The 26,741-nt window shown below is 32.2% G+C and overlaps 1 protein-coding gene across 6 annotated transcripts in view; it reads right to left on the reverse strand.

Moving 5' to 3' along the window:
• The window catches only part of Fak (protein tyrosine kinase 2 Fak), a 135,654-nt gene that overhangs the window by 107,153 nt on the left and 1,760 nt on the right, over positions 1-26,741 (reverse strand). For 2 of the 6 annotated variants that reach the window (XM_085194131.1, XM_085194135.1), the window contains exons 1-2: positions 20,608-20,852; positions 2,010-2,408 (exon numbers count right to left, since the gene is read on the reverse strand). In XM_085194131.1, coding sequence (XP_085050257.1) covers positions 2,010-2,077 — 68 coding nt within the window. In that variant the 5' untranslated portion in view covers positions 2,078-2,408; positions 20,608-20,852. Of the gene's footprint in view, positions 1-2,009; positions 2,409-20,598; positions 20,853-25,568; positions 25,608-26,741 lie in introns of those variants that run through there. The other 4 variants (XM_085194136.1, XM_085194134.1, XM_085194132.1 and 1 more) reach the window with 3 other exon arrangements.

Genomic DNA, 26,741 nt, shown 5'->3' on the forward strand with positions numbered 1-26,741 from the left:
GAGTACCTACGTCCTATAAGTGACGTCCATGCAAAATTTGAGACTCCTAGCATTTGTAGTAACGAAGTTTCATACAAACTTTCAACCCCAAAAACAACCCCTTAGAAGTCGAATATTACAAATTCCCGTCTTAGCGAGCACCTACGTCCTATAAGTAACTCCTATGCAAAATTTCAGATTCCTAGCACATGTAGTTTCTGAGATTTCGTGATGAGTGAGTGACCTTTCGATTTTATATATATAGATTTAAGTTTCCAATCTGGTAAAACCGCCGTCTTTAAATATATAGTAATAAACAAACATTATAATATATTTCATAACAATAACAATAGTTAACATATAGAATATAAAAAATCAAGCAACAATTCCTATGTAGAAGAGGGCCCACGTCACCTGTATTTATTTAGTGACAAGTCCGGAGGGTCCAGCTAATGCTTTTGTCCTGTCTGCGAGCCTCATCAAACTTGCAGAGTGTTAGCTTTAGCCAGACCTCGTCTGTTATTCACCCACCTTAAATTTACTGTACATTTTAATTTCAGGTCAATTAATTGTTTGGTAAATAAAAAAAAATGTCGTTCATCGTAAATAGTTTCTGAAATTTAAATTTCATTGTTATACTAATTTCAGTCGAAAAATTTGCAAAACACACACTTCTCTCTAAAAAGTGTTACAAGTGTTATAGAATGAGCTCTCTACTAGCTATGGTGAGACATGGTGGTTTACTAGCAACCTCTGAAGGGGTTAATATAATTGAAGATTTACAAGTGGGTCAATTTTAGTTTCTTACATTTTATCACGTGTTACAAGTGGATTTAATAAAAAAGTGATGAACATTAATAAATAAATACTTATTTTCAGTAAAATTCTCATACACATGATTTAAATAATAAAATTTAAAACAGCATTGTAAACAATTATTTTGTTTACTTAGTTTAAATTTAAACAATGCATTGTTAGAATGACCTAGTATAAATAAAACCGGTCAAGACCGAGTCGGACTCGCCTACACATTATTAACATTTTGTAGCGGTTCATAAAACACTTTTTTTTTTTATTTCAACCATACGAATGAAATAATACGGACGGACGAAAAGACTGACTGACATGTCTAAATTTAAAAAAATATGGGTTCCGTTTTTTGCCATTACGGAACCCTAAAAACGAAACTATTAAGGTTGCATAGCAATATACCTTTGTATAAATAGTATTTTGATCGTTATAGATACATACATTATCAATTTTAGGTCATATCTAATAATGTAAATATGTTTTGTTAGGAAAAGATAACTGTTTGTAGCCTTTTAATTAAAAATAATAAATCTTTATTAAATAAACTTTATTTTAGGTTACGACGATTATAAAGCAATGTATTATAATTAACTTAAAAAGTCATATAGTAGTAGGTAGTATTCATCAAATTACATTTAAAATTTAAACAAATGGCTGGTTTTGACACGCGACGGCGTTATATCGCAAGCCAGGATGAAATAATTTTCAAATCAACCGTGACAAGTGACATTACTTAATTCACTTACATGACACCATCTCATTGTGTCGAGCACAATATAACGCGTCATCTTTCGAACATTTTTTTCCCCCTTTTTGCCAGTAATTTCATTCATGTTAAAAAAAACTTTTGTTTTATAGAGAAAATTTTTATATGTATTGTTGCAGATATTGTTTTTTTTTATATACTAAGAAAAATATAATATTTATTTCATAGATATTGACATAATGCGTCCATTTCAATAATAACTTTGCATTCTATTTACTTAAAACGTGAAATCCAGTTTTCCCAAAGGTAAGGCAGAAGAGAACGCTAGAAATCTTTATATTTAACCATAAAACTACAAAAGAATATAAATACCAAAAAAACCCTAGCGCTAAATTATTATAATTAAAAATCAAAATCAATAATCACAACAAATATATATACATCACCACTTCCACTTCCTTATAGGAGCGCGTACAAAACAAACATCGTGAATAATAATTAATTATACACTTACGTTTCCAAATACTGGAACACTCTGTACACCGGCTTCTTATACAGCAAGAACCCATCACAGCGCTCCATGATGACCAACCACGTGCTGGATGACTCCAAGTTGAATACTCTAAATCACTCCACTTTCACTTCATGGTCAAGTAAAAAAACATTCACCATATCTAAGCCTACTTATCACTAGTCGGTATAAAATTAAGGCGTGTGTACACTAATAAAAAACGGTTACAAAATTCTAAGTTGGTCCTTTAAGGTTATTCGTTCTTACTTTAAGGCTTATTTATATATACGGATGTTTTTTTTTTTTGGTAGAGAAGCACTTTAGTTCACTTATCTATGATTTAACGCCCTGAGGCGATCACAGTATGTCTTATATGTCGATTTGGCGATATCTCGTTTGATTCTGAAAGTTTTTTTTTATTTAAACAGATAATTAAAAAAAGCAAACATTAAAGCCTATGTTTCCACAATCACATATCTCCCCAACCACGATAATAACATAAAAAAAAATTGATGGACACTTTTATCACATGCATATTTTCGAAATCGTTATAAATTACGACGGGACTTTATAATAAATGGGCAGATAACGCGAATTTTAAAATTAATTTTAAAACATCTGCCACGTCCTGTGATGGAGTGTATTTCCGGTCGCGATAAAAAACAAATGCCACCACAACGGCGACAATAATGAGCTTCACTATTCAAGGATTCGTGATTAAATATCCGTTTGACGAGCGGCACGAAGCTGGCGTCAAATTAGGGCTGCCCTATCTAATTAAGACTAACAATTTTCTATAATTGCTGTCTCAGTATATAATAAAATATTCCCTAAGTTTTATTCATCTTACTACTACATCTTATTACTAATCTAATAATTTTACGTATTTAAAGTCAATACGAAAAATGAGTTTAATTAAAGACTAATTATACTATAAAAGACTATTTATTCAAACAAAAATAATAAAAAACATCGCTATCAGTACAAAATGTAAATCTGAATAGCGTTGTTTTATTTGCGATAGCCCTACAACGCGATGTTGACACATCGGCAGCTCGGACAGTACTGACTGATAAGGCTCGTAAAATGTTCAAGTTGCATTGTAAATAAATAATGCCGCTTAAACCGCGAACGACGGTCGTTTCTAACTAGCAGCAATGATCGATTTAATAAAAATAGAACTATATAGAAATAAAATATTTATTATTTTTTATCTTTTCATTATATTTCTAAAACCAATTACTATATCCATACCTATATTATAAATTCGAAAGTAACTCTGTCTGACTGTCTGTCTGTCTTTTACGCAATCAGGGCCAAACCGCTAATTTAATTGTGATAAAATACTCATATAGAGATACTTGAGGGTCTCGGGATGAATATAGGATACTTTTTTTTCTCATATTTGTAATATTTTCGATATATACCAATATATTAAAATAATTATTAATTTGACAAGCAATTTATTCCGCCATGTTAATAACAACCGTCGCTATGCGACCGTTGCTAAGCAACGATTTGCAAAGTTTATTGTTAGAAAACGTGACCCAAAATGAGCTTGCTTAACGCATCTCTCTATTGAAAACTGAAAAATAATTTCATAAATATTCGTATAGTTCAAGCGGGCGTAGCCGCGTTCGGGTCCACTAGTTAATATATATTTAGTCGTATTTTAATAACTTAATACAAATATTTCAATAATGAAATATTAACGCGCTTTCACATTTCACAGAATTTCTTACATTTTAACAAAAACAAAAATAATTTAATTATATTTAACATGTGATGATTACAATATAAGCACTACCTTACAATGTCGAATCGTGCTGCATGTATCCTAAATATGCGCCTGCGCCGGAAACTGGTGTCACGCGCGCCACCTGTCGTCGCGAATACTAACGCGCCAGAACAATGACCTGTCTGCACAGTTACCTGGCGGACGACGTTCAACGGAATTTATTAATGCAATCAATACTCATTCTTTTCACACAAACCGTACAATGCTTTCGATTGTCATAATAACCACATTATCTTGGATTTGCATATTAATAGTACGAGCTGGTGATTGTTTAGAATCTATCTATATATCTATTATATTGCAATGTAGAGTTCTGAAGTTCTACTAGACATACTAATACATACCAAGAATTTTAATGACATAAATATTATAAATTGCTTGGAATTGCATTTTACTGCAATATACTGTAATTTATTGATAATATAATAGACTTGTCTGCAAAGTATTTCAGGATATAGAGTTCAATAAAAATATCCTAATATGACAAAAATATATGTGATAACCTACAAATGATAAAAATCAGTTCACTTAAAATGACATCATATTTTCAGCAAGAGCTGCACTACGTCATCCTCGACGTAGGTAGATACGTTTCGTACAAATGCAATGAACAATATTTAAAATTCAGGTCACGAGTTCACGAATTTCAAGAACTTAATAAAATTAAGCGAACCCAGCCAGTGCAAACAAATTTATTCAGTCATCTAAACACGTCAAGTCATATTGCAGACTGAATTTACGTGTAAAATTTCATAAGTTGCTAACGTTAATACGAGACTTTGATGTGAACTGTTTTACGACCGTAGCGCTAACAAATTGCATAAAGTATGGACTCTACGACGCTGGTACTTCTTCATTAGTTAAATCATTTCAAATATATTTACTTATATATTTTTCATTGTTTTCTAGTTTTCACTTAAGATTACTTTTTCAAAATAGCTACTTCATATTAAAAACAAATAACATAATCTCCCTATACAAACATTCCAAAGTTTATTTTATTAGACCTAATATGACAGGAAAGACGGAGTAATATAAAACATTTCGTTGACGTAAATCCAACAAAGAGGCAAACGGATAGACGAAACGAATAAATGTAAATTTACAATATTTTAGCGTAGCGCATGCAACCTTTTGGCTAACTTAAGTTATAAAGTTTGAAGTAAATTTATTTATATGAGGTCGTCGTAGCGCAGGGATAGAAGCATGCGACTGTAAACGTGACAGGTTGTGTGTTCAATCTCCTTCCATGAAATATTTAATAGATTCATTTCTTCGCTCTGGTAACTAGGCAAAGGGCGTCGTTATGTTGTGCCATTCAACATGCAATGCCTATGGAGAACGAAAGTGTCTTTAATACTAGGTTTCCTTCTGCCTCCTTGCTATGTGTGAGATACAAAAAGAAAAGAAAAGTACGGCGTCGTAATCTATATATTGTTAGAAACTATTGGAAATATTAAATAAAGTGGGAAAGGTAATGAATTAAAACAAGGCTTCAAATAATTATTAAACAACCAAAGGGAATTATCTAGCAGTCTAATATTAATATCTGGTTCTAAAAGAATCCATCGGGCAGAGTGACGTTAGCGATCCTTTTCTTTCGGTCGCTGTTGACAGCCCATAAAAGTGCCAGCCAGCAATTAGAGCCGTTCTTATATAACCTCTATTGGTCATTATTTGATTATTTCTAACAATATATAAAAGGACTTGTCCTCACTGACTGAGGCAAGACGCGCGCACAGCCGTAACTGCTGATGGTAGAAACGTGGAATTTGGACAGATGTTTACTTTCTTAATCTGGACATCCACTAAGAAGGGATTTTTAAAAATTTTAATCCTAAAGAGGTGAAATAGGGGTTGAAAGTTTGTATGGAAAAAAAATTAAATCGGCACCGATTCTTATAAAATTTAAAATTCAGACTCTTAAAAGTATTTAATTGAACACGTGTTTAATGATTTCTAGAATTTACCCCTTAAGGGTGCAAATAAGGGGTTGAAAGTTTGTATAGAATTTTTTTAAAATCGGCACCAATTTTTATAAAATTTGAAATTCAGACTCTTAAAAGTATTTAATTAAACACATGTTTCATGGTTTTCCAGAATTCTTCCCCTAAGGGTGCAAATAAGGGGTTGAAAGTTTGTATGGAAAAATCTTTAAAACGCCACCGATTATTATAACATTTTTAATTTAGACTCTTAAAAATATTTAATTGAACATGTGTTTCATGGTTTTCTAGAATTCACCCCCTAAGGGTGCAAATAAGGGGTTGAAAGTTTGTATGGAAAAATCTTTAAATCGCCACCGATTATTATAACATTTTTAATTTAGACTCTTAAAAATATTTAATTGAACATGTGTTTCATGGTTTTCTAGAATTCACCCCCTAAGGGTGCAAATAAGGGGTTGAAAGTTTGTATGGAAAAATCTTTAAATCGCCACCGATTTTTATAAAATTTGAAATTTAGACTCTTAAAAATATTTCATTGAACACATGTTTCGTGGTTTATTAGAATTCACCCCTAATTACGCAAGCGAAGCTGCGCGCGTCCGCTAGTATCTAATAAAGGACCAAAAAGTATTCCTCAACACAACCCCGGCGTCCCTTTGATTTGCAGCCAATCAACTCTACGCATTAATTAACGGCTATTCGACCCCATTAACGCTTAGAGCGTGGATGTAAACAAGCATCTGTCTAGCGATCGGGGTTCAATGAACTCCGCTCTAATGACTACATTAATTTACTACTTGTTTAGGTCCTTTACACGAACGGCCTCTGGTGTTGTCAAATATGAACATATGTGAATCATGTGCAAGGTCGTGTTGAGCATCCTCAGTTACCTTTATGTCTTAGAATATAGCACAGCAGGTATATGTGCAGCAGAAATAATGTCATAATTTCATAGATGTTAACTATTTTAACAAAAAATGGTCTTGATAGATGGACAGACAGACAGGCGGACGGACACCAAAGAATTCCTTGAATATTTCTTTTTGAGGTACGGATTCTTAAAAAAGACTTAAATACGAAAAACATATTTTTTTATATTGATCGATAATATTAGAACTTCGAAAACAGCCATCTTAAACAAATAATTATAAAAGGATATATACAGCTATCTGTATCCTCGTGAATGACATTTTGCAAGGCAGCTTTGCAACCCAAAAACAGATTAGACTTAGATAAAGAAAATATCTTTGACATCGTTCAGTGCGAAGAACATTAAGCCCATTGGGAAACAAACATTAGTCTATTTTTATCACTTATCCGAAAGCATCTGTTTGCATATAAAAGAACAAAGTTGCCTTTGCACATGCCCCAGTTTCGTCCCAAATAGTCATGATATGTTTACTCTGAGTTTTGTTATGATTATGAAAGAAAACGTGTCGTCGAAAAAATAGAAATATACAACCGTACTTACTTTTTACACATTGGGAACAGCTGTTTTAACATACAAATATGGACTTGTTTAAAGAATGAAAAATATTATTTTAAAATTACTTATTTTTGAACGTTTAAAAGCTTATTAAAAACCTATTTAATACTTATTAAGCTTTGCCATTTTTCTCTGTATGTAGAGACAATGAACACAGCGATAGCAAATAAATTTCCGGTGGGAATATTAAGAAGAGGTGGGGATATTTGGCTCAGCAAACTCCTACTGCATACTACTAAAACATGCATAAATAAACTAAAAAATATATCATATAATTCCAATACTGTATATAGTTACGTAAACAGCTGGACATATACATGTACCAACATAGCTATACCAACGCTAGTGTCGCATCATTTCTCCTGGCACAACGATATGTTCTAATCATCCCTTATTCAAGTCAAGCCACCCGATATGCAATGTAAAATGAGGTCTTTATTTTGCGTCTATTTTCCACGATGAAACTCTAGGATTTTCCTTTGCATTCTAGCTCAGCTAGCGTAGCGTGTATCCCTCGAGAGATGCTCGCAATGAAATAATAATACGCTCCTAAGAGAAACTATACTTTTTATGAACTGCGCCGCAGAAACTAATTGTATTATACATTCTTTGTCGGTCTTTTCTATATAAATTGTGAATATATAAAAGTAAAAAGAACGTATTGCTTTGAGGAATATTGACTGAATATACTATAGATAGAGCCGAAGTCTAAAAGAATGGAGAAAATTTTTATAAAAAGTCGTTACGCTTATTATTTTTTTGTTATTATCGTTGAACCATGAACAACTAAGTTTAATTTTAATGTTGAAATATGTTTCAATTAATTGGAATATGTTTTTGATCCTATAGATAAGTAAATATATTATGATTAACTGTAAACTATCTATTATATACCTCTAATACACTCACGTGCCATATTTATTGTACACGCCGCAGTTCTATGCATTACATCCAGTCGGCTTCTACTTATCAGTTCAATCACATTCAGTGTGGACGTCCGGCCTTCTAGAGTAGCTATCTAAATGCTAAGTAATGAATGGGCCACATTACACATTCAACTACAAAAATCGATCGAATATCGTTTAGTCTAAAATGTTTCTAAATTATTCTCATGAGAATATTCTATATAAGAAATTTTGGGAGATATCTATTTACTATTGCATTGCCTATTCTCATTGTAAAAATCATCTAAAAATGATTAGTTAAAATACATTATCATAGAAAAAATAGCAAAATATACATTGTCATAGAAAAAATAGCGACAGTCATAAGATAGGAACGAGAAATAAACATAAGATTATTACTCCTAGTTTTCGCCTCCAAAAAGTTAATAAATCTTTTATGGGGCTGAGTATACGTGTATATAATAAAATTCCGCAGTGTATTCTTAGTTTGCCACTACCAAAATTTAAAATATCTGTAAAAAAAATTCTAACAAGTAAAGCTTATTACACTGTTCAAGAATATTTAGAGGATAAACATGTATGGAATTAATGTCTGAATTAATGTCTGTCTGAATGAATGTCAGGCAGGACAGCTGCCAGCTAATGTAATAGTAAAATATACCATTGACTTTGAAAAGAGCAACTGTTGAGTTTCTTGCCGGCTCTTCTCAGCAGAACTGATTTCCGAACCGGTGGTAGCTTTTTGTTGACATGTACATTCGACGATTCAAAAGTGCTTTTATAGTTTATTTGAATAAAGAATATTTTGAATTTGAATTTGAATTATATCATTAAAGTCTTTCATTACTTCCATATATCTGGTCAACTTATAAAACGAAAACCACCATAAAATAATAAACAACCGTTATTTCAACTTACCACACCACCCTATCCAAATAAAACTGGACTTCAAATATAATGACAAACAAAATTACATAGAAATATTGCTTAGCCAGTATAAATAAAGCATTAAACCTTGCCAGCGCCAGTAATAGGTACATTTTAGCAATTCAAATGCAGTCAATCTACTTCAGAATGACGCGTTGTCTGTTCTCGAATGCTATTAAGCCCAGATCAGGGTGTAATTGTTCGGAAAACACCGACCCAAGAGGTCCGGAACAGCTAGCTGGGCAAGAACGTTTTTAAACCTAACTCAACACAAAGCATGTCATTTCGATCTACTGAAATGGACGCAATCGCAAATAAATGAATTTAATTTATCGGCTTTTACATAGAAATAGAAGTCATTGTTATAGGAACGGACTTGAGCAAGAGATCCGGTAAGTAAAGTCCGAGTATTATTATAATTCGTTCTGTGAACGTTAGCAATACAATTGAGCTGTCATGTGATTATTATAAAAAATACTATAGCTTTTACAGTATTGTCATTGTCAACTGCGATAAAAATTACAAACGGTAATTGCGGAAGTATACCTACTGTATATCTACAATGAAAAAGCTGAAAAACCGCAAATAATGTTTAAAAATTAATATGATCTTCAAAAATATTTTCACAAGCAACCTTTCGTGATAATTTTTCAGCTTATAAAACTTAGACTCACTTAACTGTTATTAAAATGTAAAGCAATAAAATTACCGCAAATTAAATCATAATGTGTTTTAAAACGTATTTCTTGCAAGTTTAAAATTGCATTACATTTTCAAGTGAGCATTTTCGTACAAATGCCCAACGCAACGTTAATACAAAGTGCGATACAGCACTACTATATACGGTCGTAATCCGGCAGGCGCTACAGATAACGAATATAACACGAAACCAACGTACACAGCATATGCACACACTAACATGGCCGTATATTATGTTGACAGTTTAATTAATATGTATAGAACTTATAAATCTATATGTCTATTTAAAAAATACGAAAAACTTTTCAGTCCATAATCATATTTTCAATCAAAAATTTCTAAAGACCTCTACAAAAATTCTATAGAGTTCGTTTCGTAAAATAACTTTCGAGAAAACCTTTCAATGCTTCTATTACCTCCAGAGAGAGAACCAAGAAACATGGGTTTGTTTGATGTTTTACGGTATACAATTTTACGTCACATTTCTTCTAAACTATGGCAAAAAATCTATTTATAAAAAAAATATGGACATGACACAAGTATAATTATTTCCTTATGAAAGTATTCACATAAAATAAATTGCTTTGTATTTTTTTCTGAAAAACATTTTCACTATAAAATACAATAGAAGGTGAACATAAACTAGGATAATATACACGAATGTACAGAGACGTAGACTATAGGCTACGACGGGCGACTTAATAGAATTTTCTACAAATAAGCTAAGAAGTTAAGACTTTTAAAGTTCATATAAGGATTCGTTCCTAAAATATAGTAAAATAATAAATACCACTATTCTAAAAAATAAACACTGTGTTCTCGATGATGACCTATTAAGAAGATAGTAGAGGTTGTCGTTATGCAGCTGGTAAGAGGAAACCTAGTGTTACGACACTGTTCTCCACGTTTGCGTGTTAAGGGGAGGAACTATATCGCGCCTTACGTTCCAAGGCAAAGAAATGACTGATTACGACAAACTAAATCCATCACGTTTACAATCCGTTTACAATTGCCGTATAAGTTTAATATTCTAAAAATAAAATCTGTTTAGTGTTATAATGTTTGTTATGCACAGATATCTGTTATTTGTTTTTTAAAGTGTCAGAACAATGATAAAAGCGGCGAATTTCGCCGTTCATTTTGACACGAACTGACCGCAGCCTAAAATAAGCGAGCTCAGTTAATTTTCAACAGACCGGCATTGTTGGTAAAATTTGATACTTTGTTAAAAGTTGTGTTTGCATAAAGCTATCACAGGTATTATTTTAAAGTTTCATTTTGTTATTAACTTACAAGCTTTTTGATATAAATAAAAACATAGGACTCATTATAATATATTAGTATTATATTTTTTTTTCAGTATTATTTACAATTAAAACGTATAAATATATATCTACGATTACTGAGTGACTGATTGATAAGCCGTAGACGAAATCACAGGACTTAAAAGTTGACGTTAGGCATGCAGATAGGTTAGCAAAGAAGAATTTAGAGGAATCTTTTCTCAATAGAAATAAATTCTTACGGGAACGTTAAAAGACGGAATTTATTATTTTACTTTTGAAAGTTCCACGCCAACAAAACATCACATTTCTTCGAAGTAGGCGACGACTAGTATATATATTATAAAAAGACAAAATAATAAACCAGCGAATACATTAAATTAATAAAGCCATAAATTAGTTCAGACCAGCAGAGGCAGAGTTTTTCAAAGTGACGCAATTGGCGGAGCGTAGAACAATGGCTGCAATTTGTCGAAATTACCATCGAGTGGGTAAATTGGCCTTTCGCACCAGAACTCCTCATTAAATAAATTAGGATTGTCTCATGTGTCGATAGATGAGTATCGAATATTCGTCATTTATCGTATACGTAGGTAGGTACATATGTTGGTATATAATTTAAAATTATATTATTTTGTAAACATGACATAGTGCCAGAGTTGGGAATTTTAGCGATAATTATAGCGATTGTGAAGATCAATTGAACATAATCAATATTTAAGCGTTTTTATAGATAAAATCCAAAAATATAATTCAATTTTAATAAAATAATAATGAATAATATAGAGAAAATATTTCAGAATAAGAAAATGTATAGAAAAGAAAGCTACGCGACCCTATAATTAATTCTAGAACACACACAGCTGGCAAAAAATAAATTTCTCAAGAGACACCATTGCAATATTAATATGGAGTAGAAGATATGGATATATACATAAAAAAAGCACTGTATGCAAAATCTTATTTGGACACCATGACTGAAAAAAAAACTGATGAAAAAGAATATTATGAAAAGTCTATCTTAAAAAAGATTTCAATTACATAGCTACATATACATATACCTACTGTTACATTTACAGAGCACTCACATCAAAAAAGTTAATATACGATACGACAACCGTTCGTCAGATAGCTGGAGCGATGTTCAAAAGTAACTCGATTCGAAAGAACGAGGAGTTTCCTTTAAATTCATTTCCTGAAACGAGTGAGTACACTCTTATATAGGTACTGAAATACTTTCATAATAAAAATAAACAATGATGGGCTGTATCACATTCATCATTATAAAGATTACATAGAAATTACTGTCTTTCCTTTTCTAGAATTTCTTCTTGCATTAGCGCTTATTTTAAGTGTTTAAGTATTGCAATTTCTCGCATTCCTTGTACTTAGTACACTTGAAATTGTGAGCGAATGCGTCCTTATTAAATACTTAACTGCTATCTGCGAGATTCTTTGATTCATATTTTAAATTCGCCGGACTTAAATGTTTTAAAATATTTAAATCTTAAAGGTATATTTGATGTGTTTTTAATATAAAGCTCTTTTCTGAAATTTAATATAAAAAATAATAAAACGAAAATCTTCTATCTGCTTTTCAGTATTCTGTAACAATTAATTGTAAAAAGATTTTAAAATAACTCCACAAAAGCACTAATACAATTGACTAAGACCCGTACTAAAAAATTATAAGAACAATATTTGACGCAGACGAAACACCAGAAATACTGCAGCAACCATACATCTACACGCTGCTACATATCCAGCTGTCCAAACTTGACTTTAAAACTAAACGATCCCAAAAACTTTATAGGAATGTGCTCTCCAACTCACACAGTAGTTACCGCAAGCCACTTCAGAGTGAGTATGTCACGATCTAGCCAATATTGGCACAGCTGACCGTTGAAAAAACTTGGCAGCACTTGATCAACTAGGAAAGCCAGGAATTTTGCCAGGAACTGGTTATGTAACTGTGCTACTGTGCTTTTGTGGAACAATACGATGTTATGCATACTAAGCAAAATCTACTCGATCTTCTAGATAAATTATATTAAGCAAAAATCAGTAGGTTTAATAAAAAAATCTACGCTATTTTTAGGAGGTATTTGACTATTAGTATTAAATCAATATAAAAATATGGAGATGTATTTTCTATAGAGACGCACTTCTTCACATTCTACCGTCGCGAGTAATAAGTTTTAAGAATCAGACTAAAGTAATTACCATCTTGATATTAGTGGAAAACATTTTAGAGTATGTTTAAGATAGAAAGTGCAAGACGATTCAAAAATAAATACTACCTAATTACAGCCGCAATGCAGGCGGCTATCCTTCTCAAAGAAAGTTGGTACTTTTTAATTCCTATAAGATATAACGATATATTCTGATTGAATTTATTTCTGTTTAAATATAGAATAGGTCTATTTTCGCAATCTAGAAAATCTTTTTAGAAGCTCATGTTAAGATAGTTCTTTCTCCAGCAAGACACATCTATTCCCCATATAAAAGCCGAGTACCATAAAAGAATAAACGTCATAATGACAAAATTATTAAAACTATAATACATTTTAGTATAAAGATCCAAAGAGATAGCATAGGTACACAAAGTTGCAAAATGTTGGTAAGCGAGTTATAAGACCTAGACTTATAGTTGGCGAGGTTGATAAACCCCAGTCGCGAGGGTCCACCTATATCTTCTTGATTAATCCTGTCACAATATGTTCGCGCAACTTTATTAATATGATAAAGTGTATAAGCCAGCGCGGTTGATCTTCCGCATGTTGCATGAAGTAAATCCTCTTACAAGATTGCATAATATTGTTCGGAGATTGTGTTATCGCTAGAGATTTACTGAGAAACGATAAACTGTTATTCGTGTCGTTTTTATCGACAGAGTTGTAGATGCTAAAATAGCTAATCTAATACGGTTGCTAAATTATATTTTGTTGTATAATCAATATGAAGTATACGTAAATTTGCTTTTTCGTACTGCTTCGCATGCGTGGTTATATGAAAATAACTAAGATTTCCATATGGCCCACGACAAATTTTAAATTCCCGAAATAACTCTGATTTACGTGATGATATATAGCCTTTTTCAATATATGAAGTAACTATTTAACACAAAAATAATAAGCGAATACATAGCGTACCCCTAAGTTCACCACGCTTTCTTACGGCTAAATTTAAACCCATAACCATTTCTTCTGTTGTCATAAAAATAACGTCATCACCGTTTTAATAAATTTGTACTGTTCACTAACATAAAGTGAATCAAAGAAAAATTGCTGTTTTGTAAATTTACTTAACCAAAATTTTAAATTAAAGTAAATTATAAATCAACGAAACCAGAATAAAATGTTAATAATTATATTTATTGAGTTTCTTATTATTCCTAGGCTCAGTGTTGCGTATAATACAGTGATATGATCGAAAACTATAAGGCTTTGCAACAGCAAGCTTCACGTGGGAATCGAATGCGACACAATTGTGCCCAGATTGTATCGTTTGAGGGCCAGCCACCAGATTTACTGCTCACGATAAAACTGTTATTCAGCTCGTTAGCTTCGTTTCTGCGCAATGTTTCTCTTATTGTACCTCTAAGGTTATTAGGGAACCCTATCGATTTACTAATTAAAGGTGGACCACACAAATGTTACGTTTAATGTCTGGTGTCTAGATATCATGTGCCAGTCATTTTTAATCCTATATACGTCTAAAACCTGACTATATTTATAAATAAACATTTACCAGGTGCAAGGGAACTTGTAGTTATCAAACAGTTACGTTATTGTCCAAATTTTAAACGAGCCAATAATTATTAATTATTTACATACATTGCATTGTAAGCTATCTTCATAATATTAAGACATTTAATTAGGAGTGACCGAACTAAAACCTAACTTTATATTTTGTATGAATTCATAACACAGATGAAGACAACACATAAAAAGTACATAGGTATATTTGAATTTCAAAAAATTTTCAACCAAAAAATGTATTTTTAAAGCTAAATAAAAACAAAAATAGGTGTGTAGAAAATATCTGGCGATAAAATCAGATCCACCAACATGTAACGCCGTTTCAAGTCGCAAGGAATTATATCAAAACATTGTTTAAGAAGCGAATTATTTTAATGAGCACCGAACAACTGAGCATAATTAAATCGCAAAAGAACGGCACAAGGGTACGGTCAATTATAACATTTTTCATTTGTTTACAGTTTATTTATTTAATAAATTATAATATGAAGGAAAAATACGAAAAGAAAAAACATTTTCTCCAATTTTTTTATTTCATTTTAATATTGGCAAAGAAGTACCCATATAAATATTAAATAATGATATATTACAGATTTTTACGTCAGTCTTCGCATCTGTTTTTCAAGTTATTTTTATTTTCTATATGAAATATTTTTTAAAACCAGTCGTGGCGCAGGAACGCCGTACTGAAGCGCGGCGTTAAGTTTAGAGTTTTAGTATTTGGTAGAAAATGGGGAAGTAACATTCTAAGCTTTTGGTTTTATTGAAATCACAAATAGGTACATTTTATAAGGATATAATATTATTATAGAATAAATTTCCAGAGGAATAAATAAGATCTCTCAAAGGGCGATGGGAAAAGTACCTACTTATTAAGCTTATCATTATAATAGGGCGCTGTATAATAAACAACATTGACGAAATTCGACATCGAATAATGGAACAGTAATTATTGAATCATAATTTTAGCTTTACAAGACTGAATCTAACCATAACACAATCTAATCTAAAAATTTTCCAATAACGCCACAGTCCAATGAACTATAAATAACTAAGTATTTATTTTTCTCGAAAATCGAAAAGGTTGGCTGGTTGTTTACTTCTTTTGTTAACTCATCATCCTTTGGCATTCTATGGATTACAGGAAAGCTTCGAAGTAAACAATTCTCGAACAATGGCGTCGATAAAAACGGAGGAATTACAAAAGGAAATTTCAATTACATAGAATTGAATGTTGAATATTTTCTATCTAGATGACGATAAGCAAATATATTTTTCTTTTATCAATAAAAAAATAAGCAAAACCCATTAACTGTTGCAAATCGAATTGACAATCTCCTTGCGCATTTGGCAGAAAGGTGTGATTGTAACCCCCCACTCGAGGAAGTGAAAATTTATTTACTTTCATATTTCCATTTCTTCGCTCTGGTGTCGAGGCCAAGCGCGGCGTTGAGTTCTGCCACTCAATACGCAATGCCTCCGGAATTCGGCAGAAAGTGGGCAACTAAGTGTCTTAACACTAGGTTAACTGCTGTGTGCGGGATATAGCGTGTAACTGATTTGATTATATAAATTTTAAGAATATTTGTTAAATTTTAAAACATTTAGCGACTTGGTCCAAATAATCAAACAAATATTTCAATATTTATTTCCAACTTAATGAACAATCTTATCAATGAAATGAAACCATCGAATTCGGTGGATATTTATCGAATACCGCCATCAAATATATTTCGAGTTTATTATAACTGCGCACGGCATTTCATTGGTTACGTATTTCGTTTTATTTAATAATTTGCATCGTTTATAGGGAGGGTATGTTGCACTTAATGGTACACTTTAAATGTTCATCGAATTGAAATTTAGCCTTTTTTGCAAAAATTTCAAATTGGTACCCTTACGTCACATATTACGAATAAACTTTTTGTTTTCTGATTTACGATGGCCCTAAGGATAATTTTATATCATTTTATAACACAATTATATATTTAGTGAATTCTGAAGCAATAAATAACGGAGGTTAAGTAAAAGAGTCCCCTCATATAAATAATATTAATTGTATGCTACACACCAAGCCGCCAGTGATAAAAAAAACTTCATCGTTAGACTTAATTACATGTTCTTCGAAATAAAAACATACATATATATAAATATAAACCTACTTGCAGGAACAACATAACCAACAATGAATACAAGATTAGTTTCTATAAAAAAGTATGATTAATCTTTGAAAAAAAAAAACATACAAGCCGGTCTATTTTTACACAATCATCTGCATGCGCCGGCGCAACTGTTTACGATAGCCCGCGCTCGATAACATCCCATCACCTCGGTCAATAGCATTGTGCGCTGCGGGCGTATTACACGTAATCATTTGAAAAAAAAACGTACAAGCATTATATTTTAATTATCAGCCAGTACTTTAGAATACCAAGTTAAAGATTTTTTTAAATATTTTGCATTTAGTAATTCTAATATTTCCATATATAACAAGCAACTGATTCTAAGTGCAACGGTTGTAATGACTGTAAGATTATTTTAATAAAATTATTTTGTTATTATCACAACTACTCGTAATGTCTAGAACACAGTGTTCCCGCTATCCTGCTATACGGGAAAAACCATGAAGCTATATGTGAGGGATTCTCCGAGTTGATAATTGTAAAATAATATTATAAATTTAAAACGATAATTTATATAAATAAACCACTTTTAAATGTAATTACTAAAAAAATAAAAAATAATTTCAACTTATTTTCACGTAGCAATTGATATAAAATCGATGTGTAATCAGAACGTACAAATTACAGCAACACGAAAGAAAGGAAAAAAAACAAATTGTAAGACACAATTAGCTTGCGTAAAACGTGTTAACCCGAGAAATGCCTACCGATGCTCGACCTCACCGAGCGGCGAGAGAAAGTCGGAGTAAGTGATTTCTCATATACGAAATTAGCAACATCAGGTGTTGTTTTTCATATTGATAGGTGTCGATTGAGTAACATTTTTAAATTTTTAAATGAATCACTGATATTGCGCAAACGTAAAGCTTATAAAATTAAATTTTGATTACAATAAAAAACAACCTTCAATACGATAAGTCAAAAATATAAGGTAATAGTAAGAAAATTATATAAGTATAAGAAACAATATTATTATTCAAAATGTTGCATATAATAAAATTCTATGCGAGGTGGTAACCCTTGCGATTATAAGACCTAATCATGAATGATTCATCGAAACAATTGCTAATAATATTCGCCTACTCCACTGAGCTGTATATAACTGGTTAGAAACCGTTGATAAAAAATGTGCCAAAGTCTTTGCTAATTTAAGTGGTTTTTTTAGCTGCAGCTAGGCAGAGGGGATCTAGTGTTAAATACACACCGTTAACGCCGAATTCTGAAGGCATTGCGTGTTGAGTGGCGATACTAAACGCCGCGGTTTGCTTCGACACCAGAGCGATGAAATGAAAATATTAAATATTTCATTTCCTTGAGCGGGATAAAATATTATAGAATTATAGTAAAAATTTGAATGTATGCTATATAACATTAATAAGTACTAATAGAATCAATAAGCAGTATTACAAATTCTAATCTCAGATATAATATCCACGTCCTATCTCGTCACCCGGTGGAACCTTAATACGTATCGCGTCAATACTAGAGTTCATCGGCCCCCAGCAGGGGTTAAGATAGCAACGAACATGCCATCAACTAATTTAAATTCAAATAGATGTTAAGGAATAAGTCGCAAAATTTTTGTTGGAAGTTAGCCATTTACTTGTAAAACTTAAAAGCTGGAGGATACAATAAGCGATCACCCATTTCGAAATAATTATGTACGACAGTATTCCGTTTTCTGATTTATTTACAAAAGGTAACTTGTTTTCCGATTCCGAATTCCTAATTCCAAATTAAATATGGAAACAAAATATTTGTTACAGACAATTTTATAAAAATACTCTTTAATTTTGCGAGGCAAGCACCTAGAGAAGAGCTGGTAGAACATAGTTTCTTTACTTTCTACCTATAAATAAAAATTATGAAGAGAGTTAGAAAATAACACCGCATTCCACCTAACCAGACTCTAGTATTCCGAATAAGTTTAATATCCATAGCCAACACATAGAAGATCATGGGCTGATGCATATAAATATGTAACAAAAACGTAAAATCCGTTTTATTTCAATCCTCACATTGTCATAGCAATTATATCGCGATGCTATATTTAGAAGCGACCCAGTATGACCGTATAACAAAATTGATACTGCATGACACACTGTTTTTCGAGACGTGGGAATATTTGGATGAATTAATACAGTTATTTATTCATAAATGATATTTACAAAGTGTTTTCTCGAAAATCGAATTGCTTTTATTCAATGTATATGTCTATTAAAAGATATAAAAATGATAACTCAGTAATTGCTTAAACAGTAATATGAAATAGCTTTAATTACAAGACAATTTATGATTAATTATTTAAATATAAATATATTACTGCAGATAAAGTAAAAAATCCCCTAAAAACAAAAACATGTATAATATTCGAGTTAAAATGTATTAAATTCTCGTTTTAGACATGATAATGGTTTCGGTCAATAATATATTTCATATAGTAGAGCGACCTTTTCTTGGACGGATATTGATGTTTACGTTTTTTACTTACAGGATAGGTCAAGCGTGTCAGTTTCATTTAAATCAATAACTATATAGATTAACCATAAACAAAAAAATGGTACGGAAAAAAGTCAGAATTGACACCGATATTCGTGTTAATAACGTGTACCTAAGAGATTCGTTAGTAAAGCACAAAAAAAACAATTAAAACTACGCCTCTGGCAAGAGATGTAAAATATAAGTTTTATATAATACTAGCGGCCCGGTCGCGGTTTCACCCGCGGGAACTATGTTATTATTAATTTATATCTCCATGACTACGTCCTAGTGACGTCTAAGCAAAATTTGAGACTCCTAGCATTTGTAGTAACGAAGTTTCATACAAACTTTCGACCCCAAAAACAACCCCTTAGAAGTCGAATATTGCAAATTCCCGTCTTAGCGAGCAACTACGCCCTATAAGTAACTCCTATGAAAAATTTGAGATTCCTAGTACATGTAGTTTCTGAGATTTCGTGATGAGTGAGTGACCTTTCGATTTTATATATATAGATTTGAAATTTTTCTCTTATTTAAGTGTCATTCACAATAAATTTTATATACACTAATAAAACGAATGATAAGTCAAAATGATTTACAATTCATACATCAGGCCACGTCAATTAAATATTTTGACAGACATCGCGCTCTCAGACCGAAAACGAATTGGGAGTTCTGTGAAGTGTCACAAACGAAGATCCTTCGTCAAATAAGCAATTAATTAAGAAAATAGTCGGTAAAACAACGTCGATCAAATTTAACAACAATACTATTGTTATTCTAAATTAATCGAGCCTGAGACGGCCATTCTATAGTTATTTGCTCGGGAGTTTTATTTTATAAGACTTCTTTACTTAGAAAATATATGTTTATTTTAAAAACAAGTAATATATCTAGGTGCTATTAGAGAATTAAATACGCATTGATTAAGCCAATTACTTATTTCATTTTAAAATATGATTAGTTGGTCATAGACATATATTATTAAAAAAACAACTAATAAAAATTAGGAGAGAAAATTTTTTACAGTTATAATAACCAAAAAGTAATAACTATACAACCAACCCATTACAATTGTGGAAACACAAACCCAACACTTAATATATTAAGAAACACTAACAATACCTACAGAGACCACAACGCAATTATATTTGCCGTCATCACATCAGAAATAAACGCACTGAACTATCCGAGACAATCACTCCGCTAAAATACACAAACACTGTCTATTTCGTAAAAAAGATAATTTGACACTATCTCCGTCAATCGTATTCGATATATCAAACCTACCGCAACGCGACGCACGTTACCGTACAAACGGCCACACAGTGGTGGCGGACGAGGCGAGCGTAAAAGCCGGCGACCGGCGCGGCACTGCGGGCACCGGCCGGCCGCGTGGAGTCCGGCCGCATCGAAAACCTTACGACACAACTGCTCACCCTCAAACACAAAAACCACCCCTAATAAGTGATGAACAAGGCACATTTTCCCACGAGATCCAACGAACACGCCAATCGATGCTCCTGAAACAGGACAACAGATCTTTCCGCCTCCGCTCCTGTCCACGCCAGCACGCTGCTACGAATATTCGCAAACACCGTTGCTGGTTGTAAAACAAAAATGTAATTTTACAAACAAATCGTCGTATAAAAGCGAGCCACTTGACCCGGCTTCTCTAATTTCATTAGCGACGCGGCGATATGAGGATTCTTTCGCGGCCCGAAATGTGGAAACTGGCGTTGTTCATTATGAGTGATGGGAGGGTATTATTTTTCCTACGTCATAATATATCAGTATAGATCGCATAAATCTAAAGAATATTTGTGTTAATGGCACACTAAAGGATGGTTGATGGCGTGATGGTTGCGAATACTTTAATAAATTTGAGTATAGTTACATCCATCCAGATCATACCCAAAACTAACATGTCTTTAGTAATTTTTGACACAGACTCTCCACTACCAACAATTATCTGAACTTCATTCTTATTCTTCACTTTTAAATATTAATAGTAATATCATATGTTATATTAAATAATCAAAGTAGAGCAAGTTATTAACAGTATACGTAATAAAGCACCCACTCGCAGTCTGTTCCTTAGAATACGGTAATTGCATAAGCCTAACTGCAGACTGTAATTAGCAAACAATTCGAGGACCATTCACTCGGCAACCACTTGGCAAGTAGCTAATTCGCCGTGAGATCGCGGAGCACTTTAATGAACGTCATATCTCGCACAACCCACCTAAAGTGAAACCCGTTTGAGATAAAAGTCCAATTTATGGAACTACTTAAATGCTTAATGTAATAACAAAAACAATTTAAATGTTGATATTCGATACTTACAACTTAATTATCGAGAAAGATTGCCTAAATCTTTATATGAGGTCACATTCATTAAATTTATCAAGAAAAAGCGTTTATACAACGTTGTTTATACAAATGACTAAGAAAGAGTAAATTATTGCAAAAATAAAGAAATGTCCGAATTTTATATTCCTTAGCACTTAGCTGAGGGTCTTTGGACATCTGTTATCTGAAATCGAAGTGATCTTATATTCATATCGAATTCAGATATAAAATAAACAAATTTCAACTCAAAGAAATGCTAAAAGCTGAAGAAAACGAGCTTGCATCTGCAAATATTGACAAGTTGTTTAAGATAGCGTAGTACACGCTACAGTACAGCTTTCGAGTCGTGGTCAGTTTGAAGTTAGCTGTAGATAGCTGCAGATTTGATTTCAGGACTTTTCTTAATTTTGATTACTTTCTTCCCGAATGACCAATACGCAACAGTTCAGAAAGCCTACACCAGAGCGGCCACGACTCGTCGTCCGTACTGTACATCGGGAAGGGGTGCGACGGACGCGTTCCGTGACAGCAGCCAATCGGAACGTGTATCTTATGACATCGAACATGAGTCGGCGATGATACTGAGACTGTTATACCGTATCAAAGTGACACCTTCTGGCTTCTGATTTCTATCACGGTCTACGGGGTAATTTCGCGTACCTACTACTTACATGCTTTGTATGAGACAGTTTATGATAAACATATTACATACAGACAACCATGTCTGAGATAGTATTACAAATGAGGTTCCAATACAATCATTGTTACTTGAACTACAATCGAAAAAGTTGTGCCACGCCTTCAAAATTCTCTACCTAAAAAAACAGCACAATTTTGTTGATTTTATTTCTTGTTTACGTTCAAAATTATTTATAAAAAGAATTTATAATCAATTATGCAAATATTTTTTGCGACATTTTTATCAAATTATTATGAAAAGTTATTTATTTCAAATACTGGTTGTATGTGAAATAAATTGTTTTCATAATAAGAATCTTTGACCGGATGATACATAAAAAAGAGAAAACAATAAATCAATTAAAAATTAATATCATATTATGTGTATTATATTTCTATCGTAATGATGGTATAGGCCTGTTTGAACACTACATTATAAGCCAGCTTCACAGTCTCTAAGAGTTTGTATTATTTTAAAGTATAGCTAGCATCCTTAAGTGGCGGTGCTCAACGCTGCCCTTTCATCGATCCCACAACTCATAAACGCCACGACTGGCTCTATTTCAGGTGTTACATACGAATAATGATATAAAACGACGACATTAGGTGAGGACCATCAAACACACACTAACTATTACCTATACCATTATATAGGTACTAAAAGCATCAATCAATACTTACCGGTACATAACATACTATGTATAACAACACATAAGCACAAACAATGCATGTGAACTGTACACCGAACTAAACAGCCTGTATAGACTAAGTATATATAAATGTATGAGGCCATTACCAAATTGATCGCATTCATGCAAATTAACGAGTCGCACCCGGAAACGTTTCAATGGCAGTTGCAAAAAGAACTGTACAACGTTACGCTTGCCGCACTTCGCCGCCATGGGAAGCTTATCTAGAATGTCATTTTATTACATGTTTATTTTTATTTATTCAGCTATACGCTGTTTTCTGCATGTAGCACAGGGTAGGCAGCAACAAATTCTAGAGGAATTGAGCGAAACTCAACGCCCCGCTTTGTATCGACATCAGAGCGAAGAAATGAAAATAACCCATTCACCCAGGTGGGAATTGAAACTAAAACCACCACGTTTACATTCAGATACAGTGGTTCTACACCATGAAAAATTAAAAATACCATAGAAATTTGATTTCTTTAATATTTTCGAAATTGAAGACGATTTGTTTATTTACGCAACAGAATAAAAATTAAATCCAGCTAAAATAGCGTATTATAAACTTAAACATTAAACACTCTTAACAGAGATTGATAAAAGCAATCAGCTGTAGCCTGTAACCGATTACAATATGTAACGATCGTGTAAGATAACGGGTTTGAACGATATGGGCGCTGTGTTCGAGATATCTAAATTAGCGAAACCAAAACGATAACGCCATTGGCGATCTAATGTAGAGATAGCGTAGAATACTCTAGAATCTAGATGTCAACCATTTACTAGAGATTAGTTTACACCATTGTTCCACAGATACTTTTAGATTTAATTTTAACTTTAGAGTAGTCTTGTTATTAAAAATGATTAAGGAGTTTTTTTTGTATAACCCAAGTGTAAGAAATTTAGATTAATTTTTGGCAGACTTAATATTCATAAATATCTAAAATATAGATTATCCCGCATAAATATGGGAAATGCATGGAACTTACAAAACAGGAATAATAGAAAAATAATGATATACTCAAAAATATATACAAATGAAAATAAATAAATAAAGTAAAAAATCACAAAGTCCATTATCAGATGTAATTTCCGTTGGAGCGTTCAATAGCTCACAACAACAAGAGTTCTACAATAATGTCACTACATAGATGGCTTATAGTGAGAAAAATGTTTGAAAAAACGTGTGAAGTGTTACAGTATACCGTTTACAGTACAACGAGATGTAAACTATGCCTTATATGGAGTTATTTAGAAATGAGCACTTGCGTTTACTGCTTTACATGAAATGGAATAAAAACTCAATGGGAAACCTGAAACCTGTTAGAATGTACTAATCAAATACTTTTGTTAAAGTTATACCTACTATATTCTCTTACACAGTGAATGTATTTTACGTAAATAAAAAAATATTGAAGTCCTTCGTTACATGTTCTAGCTATTATATTCTTCATGTGTTTATATGATTTATTCCTAAAATCTTTAATTATTGTACAAACCTTTTTACTGTTTATAACAATAATATCTATAGAATTGTCATAATAATCACGAATTGTTGTCTACAATTTCGTTTGCGTGGACTATCAAATGTCAAATTCCATTTTTCCCATTTTCGTAGCCATTTTGGAAAAATCCATTTAGTTTTCCAAAACACTCGATTTTATAAGCTTAATTCGAAGTTTTTTACTTAGCTTTCCCTGCTTGAGCTAATCCACGCTTACTAGAACAAATACATACTTTAGCTTGAAATTATTAAGACAATACAAGTTCCACAGATACTAGATCATAAAGAATAAATAAATAAATCAATAGAAACTGTCAATAGAAACACAAACTATATACGCAAAGGTTAGTTTACAACAACTTTCCATTAGGCCTACTAGGTGTTTTTGACCCAGAAATCAGACACTATCTCGACTGGTTCCCCCGCATATCTAACCATACTTAGAATAACAGGCATTGGAAGTATGAGGTATCTAGAAGTAGTAATTTTATCGTCTTTATAACACAATCATGGAGTTAGAATCAGAGAAGCAATATAATGTACTATGCGAGTTTTTGCAGAACTCAATTTACCATTATAGTTAGCTTTCATGGTTTTTTTTATATAAATAATGTAAACAAAATAATGATTGGATTTAAATTCAAATATGTATTTATGAAACAAGATCAAGCCTACGGAACTATCTGTCTGGATTCATGATCTATCGAGGGAACCTAGAGTTCTCTGCTCCGTTCTCCTCTTCTCGCCCAATCTTCGAGACTGCGTGTTGAGTGGCGGAAATTACACGGTCTGCCGCTTCGCCATTTATTTATTTATTAAAGCTTCATATTCAGATAAATGTAATAAACATGAAAAAGAACTTACCAATCGCAGAAACTGGTGGTATACGGAAGAAAACAAAATCTGAAAATAAAAAATAATTGACATCATTCTCTTAAACTTATTATGTGTATATTGTATGCTTATTCAATTTTTCCAACGTCAAACGAGCAGCTCTAGAATTTAAAATTTTCCCATAAACTCTTATGGATATATAAGAGAATTTCGAAATGCATCGTAAAAACATTCTGAAAGTGACAAGTGTCGGAGACGCGAGGCGAGGCGCTGGCCCATTTTTCTGCAGGCGCAATTTTGCCTTTTGTCGATCGTCACAGAAATAAATGCAAATGTTCAAACGAGTGCACGACATCAAAATATATTTTATACTGCATTTTATTTTTTTAACGTAGAACTCGCACGATCGCACACGACTTTCGTACGCTTGTGTTAATTTGTTTATCGATTTGTTCCAGTTTTTCCATTTGCCACTATAGATTTTGATTCTCTCTAAATATTCTTTATCTTTTTTTTGTCTAAATATTAAGCAATTTGCCGGTAGTATAATAATATTTATATTCTTAAAACTTATAGCATATTTTAACACTGAAACGCAAATTTTAGAACGTAAGATTAATTAATATAATTAGCAATAACTCTATAACTCATACAGATCATTGTTATATTACACTTTCAATCAATCTATGTATTCGCTGCTCCTAATGTTTTATAGTAAAGACGGCGAATAGTTTTTAACTATAGGCATAGCTCTTTTAATGCTTTGTTTTAAATAAAGCATATTTATGAATAAAACATATTTATTCACTAATTGTTGTAGTCTATTGACTATTATATATTATATATTACTATTGTTATATTTAACAAGTGAATGATTTATAAAATAAATCATAATTATTATCAAAAAAACTTTAAGAAGATATAAAAACATTGATAAATAAACATTTACCATGAAATCTGTACACAACATAATATTTCATAACAAAAAGGCACTAACAATAGATACAAACGGAAGCAGCTAGCGACAGTGGCGCCACTTCCTATATTGAGAAAACGATGCCTATTCCCACACCCTTTGGAGTATACAAGTTATTTAGATATGTGCGGACTCTTATTTAACTATGTTTGCTTCTTTTAGTAACACAACAATGCACCTTAAAAGACATTTTTTTTTTCATCATTTTTAGCTAAATTGGATTATTA

This window comes from Heliconius melpomene, chromosome 12, assembly GCF_056956725.1.
Source record: "Heliconius melpomene rosina isolate 202511_hmr_F chromosome 12, ASM5695672v1, whole genome shotgun sequence".
Lineage (NCBI taxonomy): Eukaryota > Metazoa > Arthropoda > Insecta > Lepidoptera > Nymphalidae > Heliconius > Heliconius melpomene.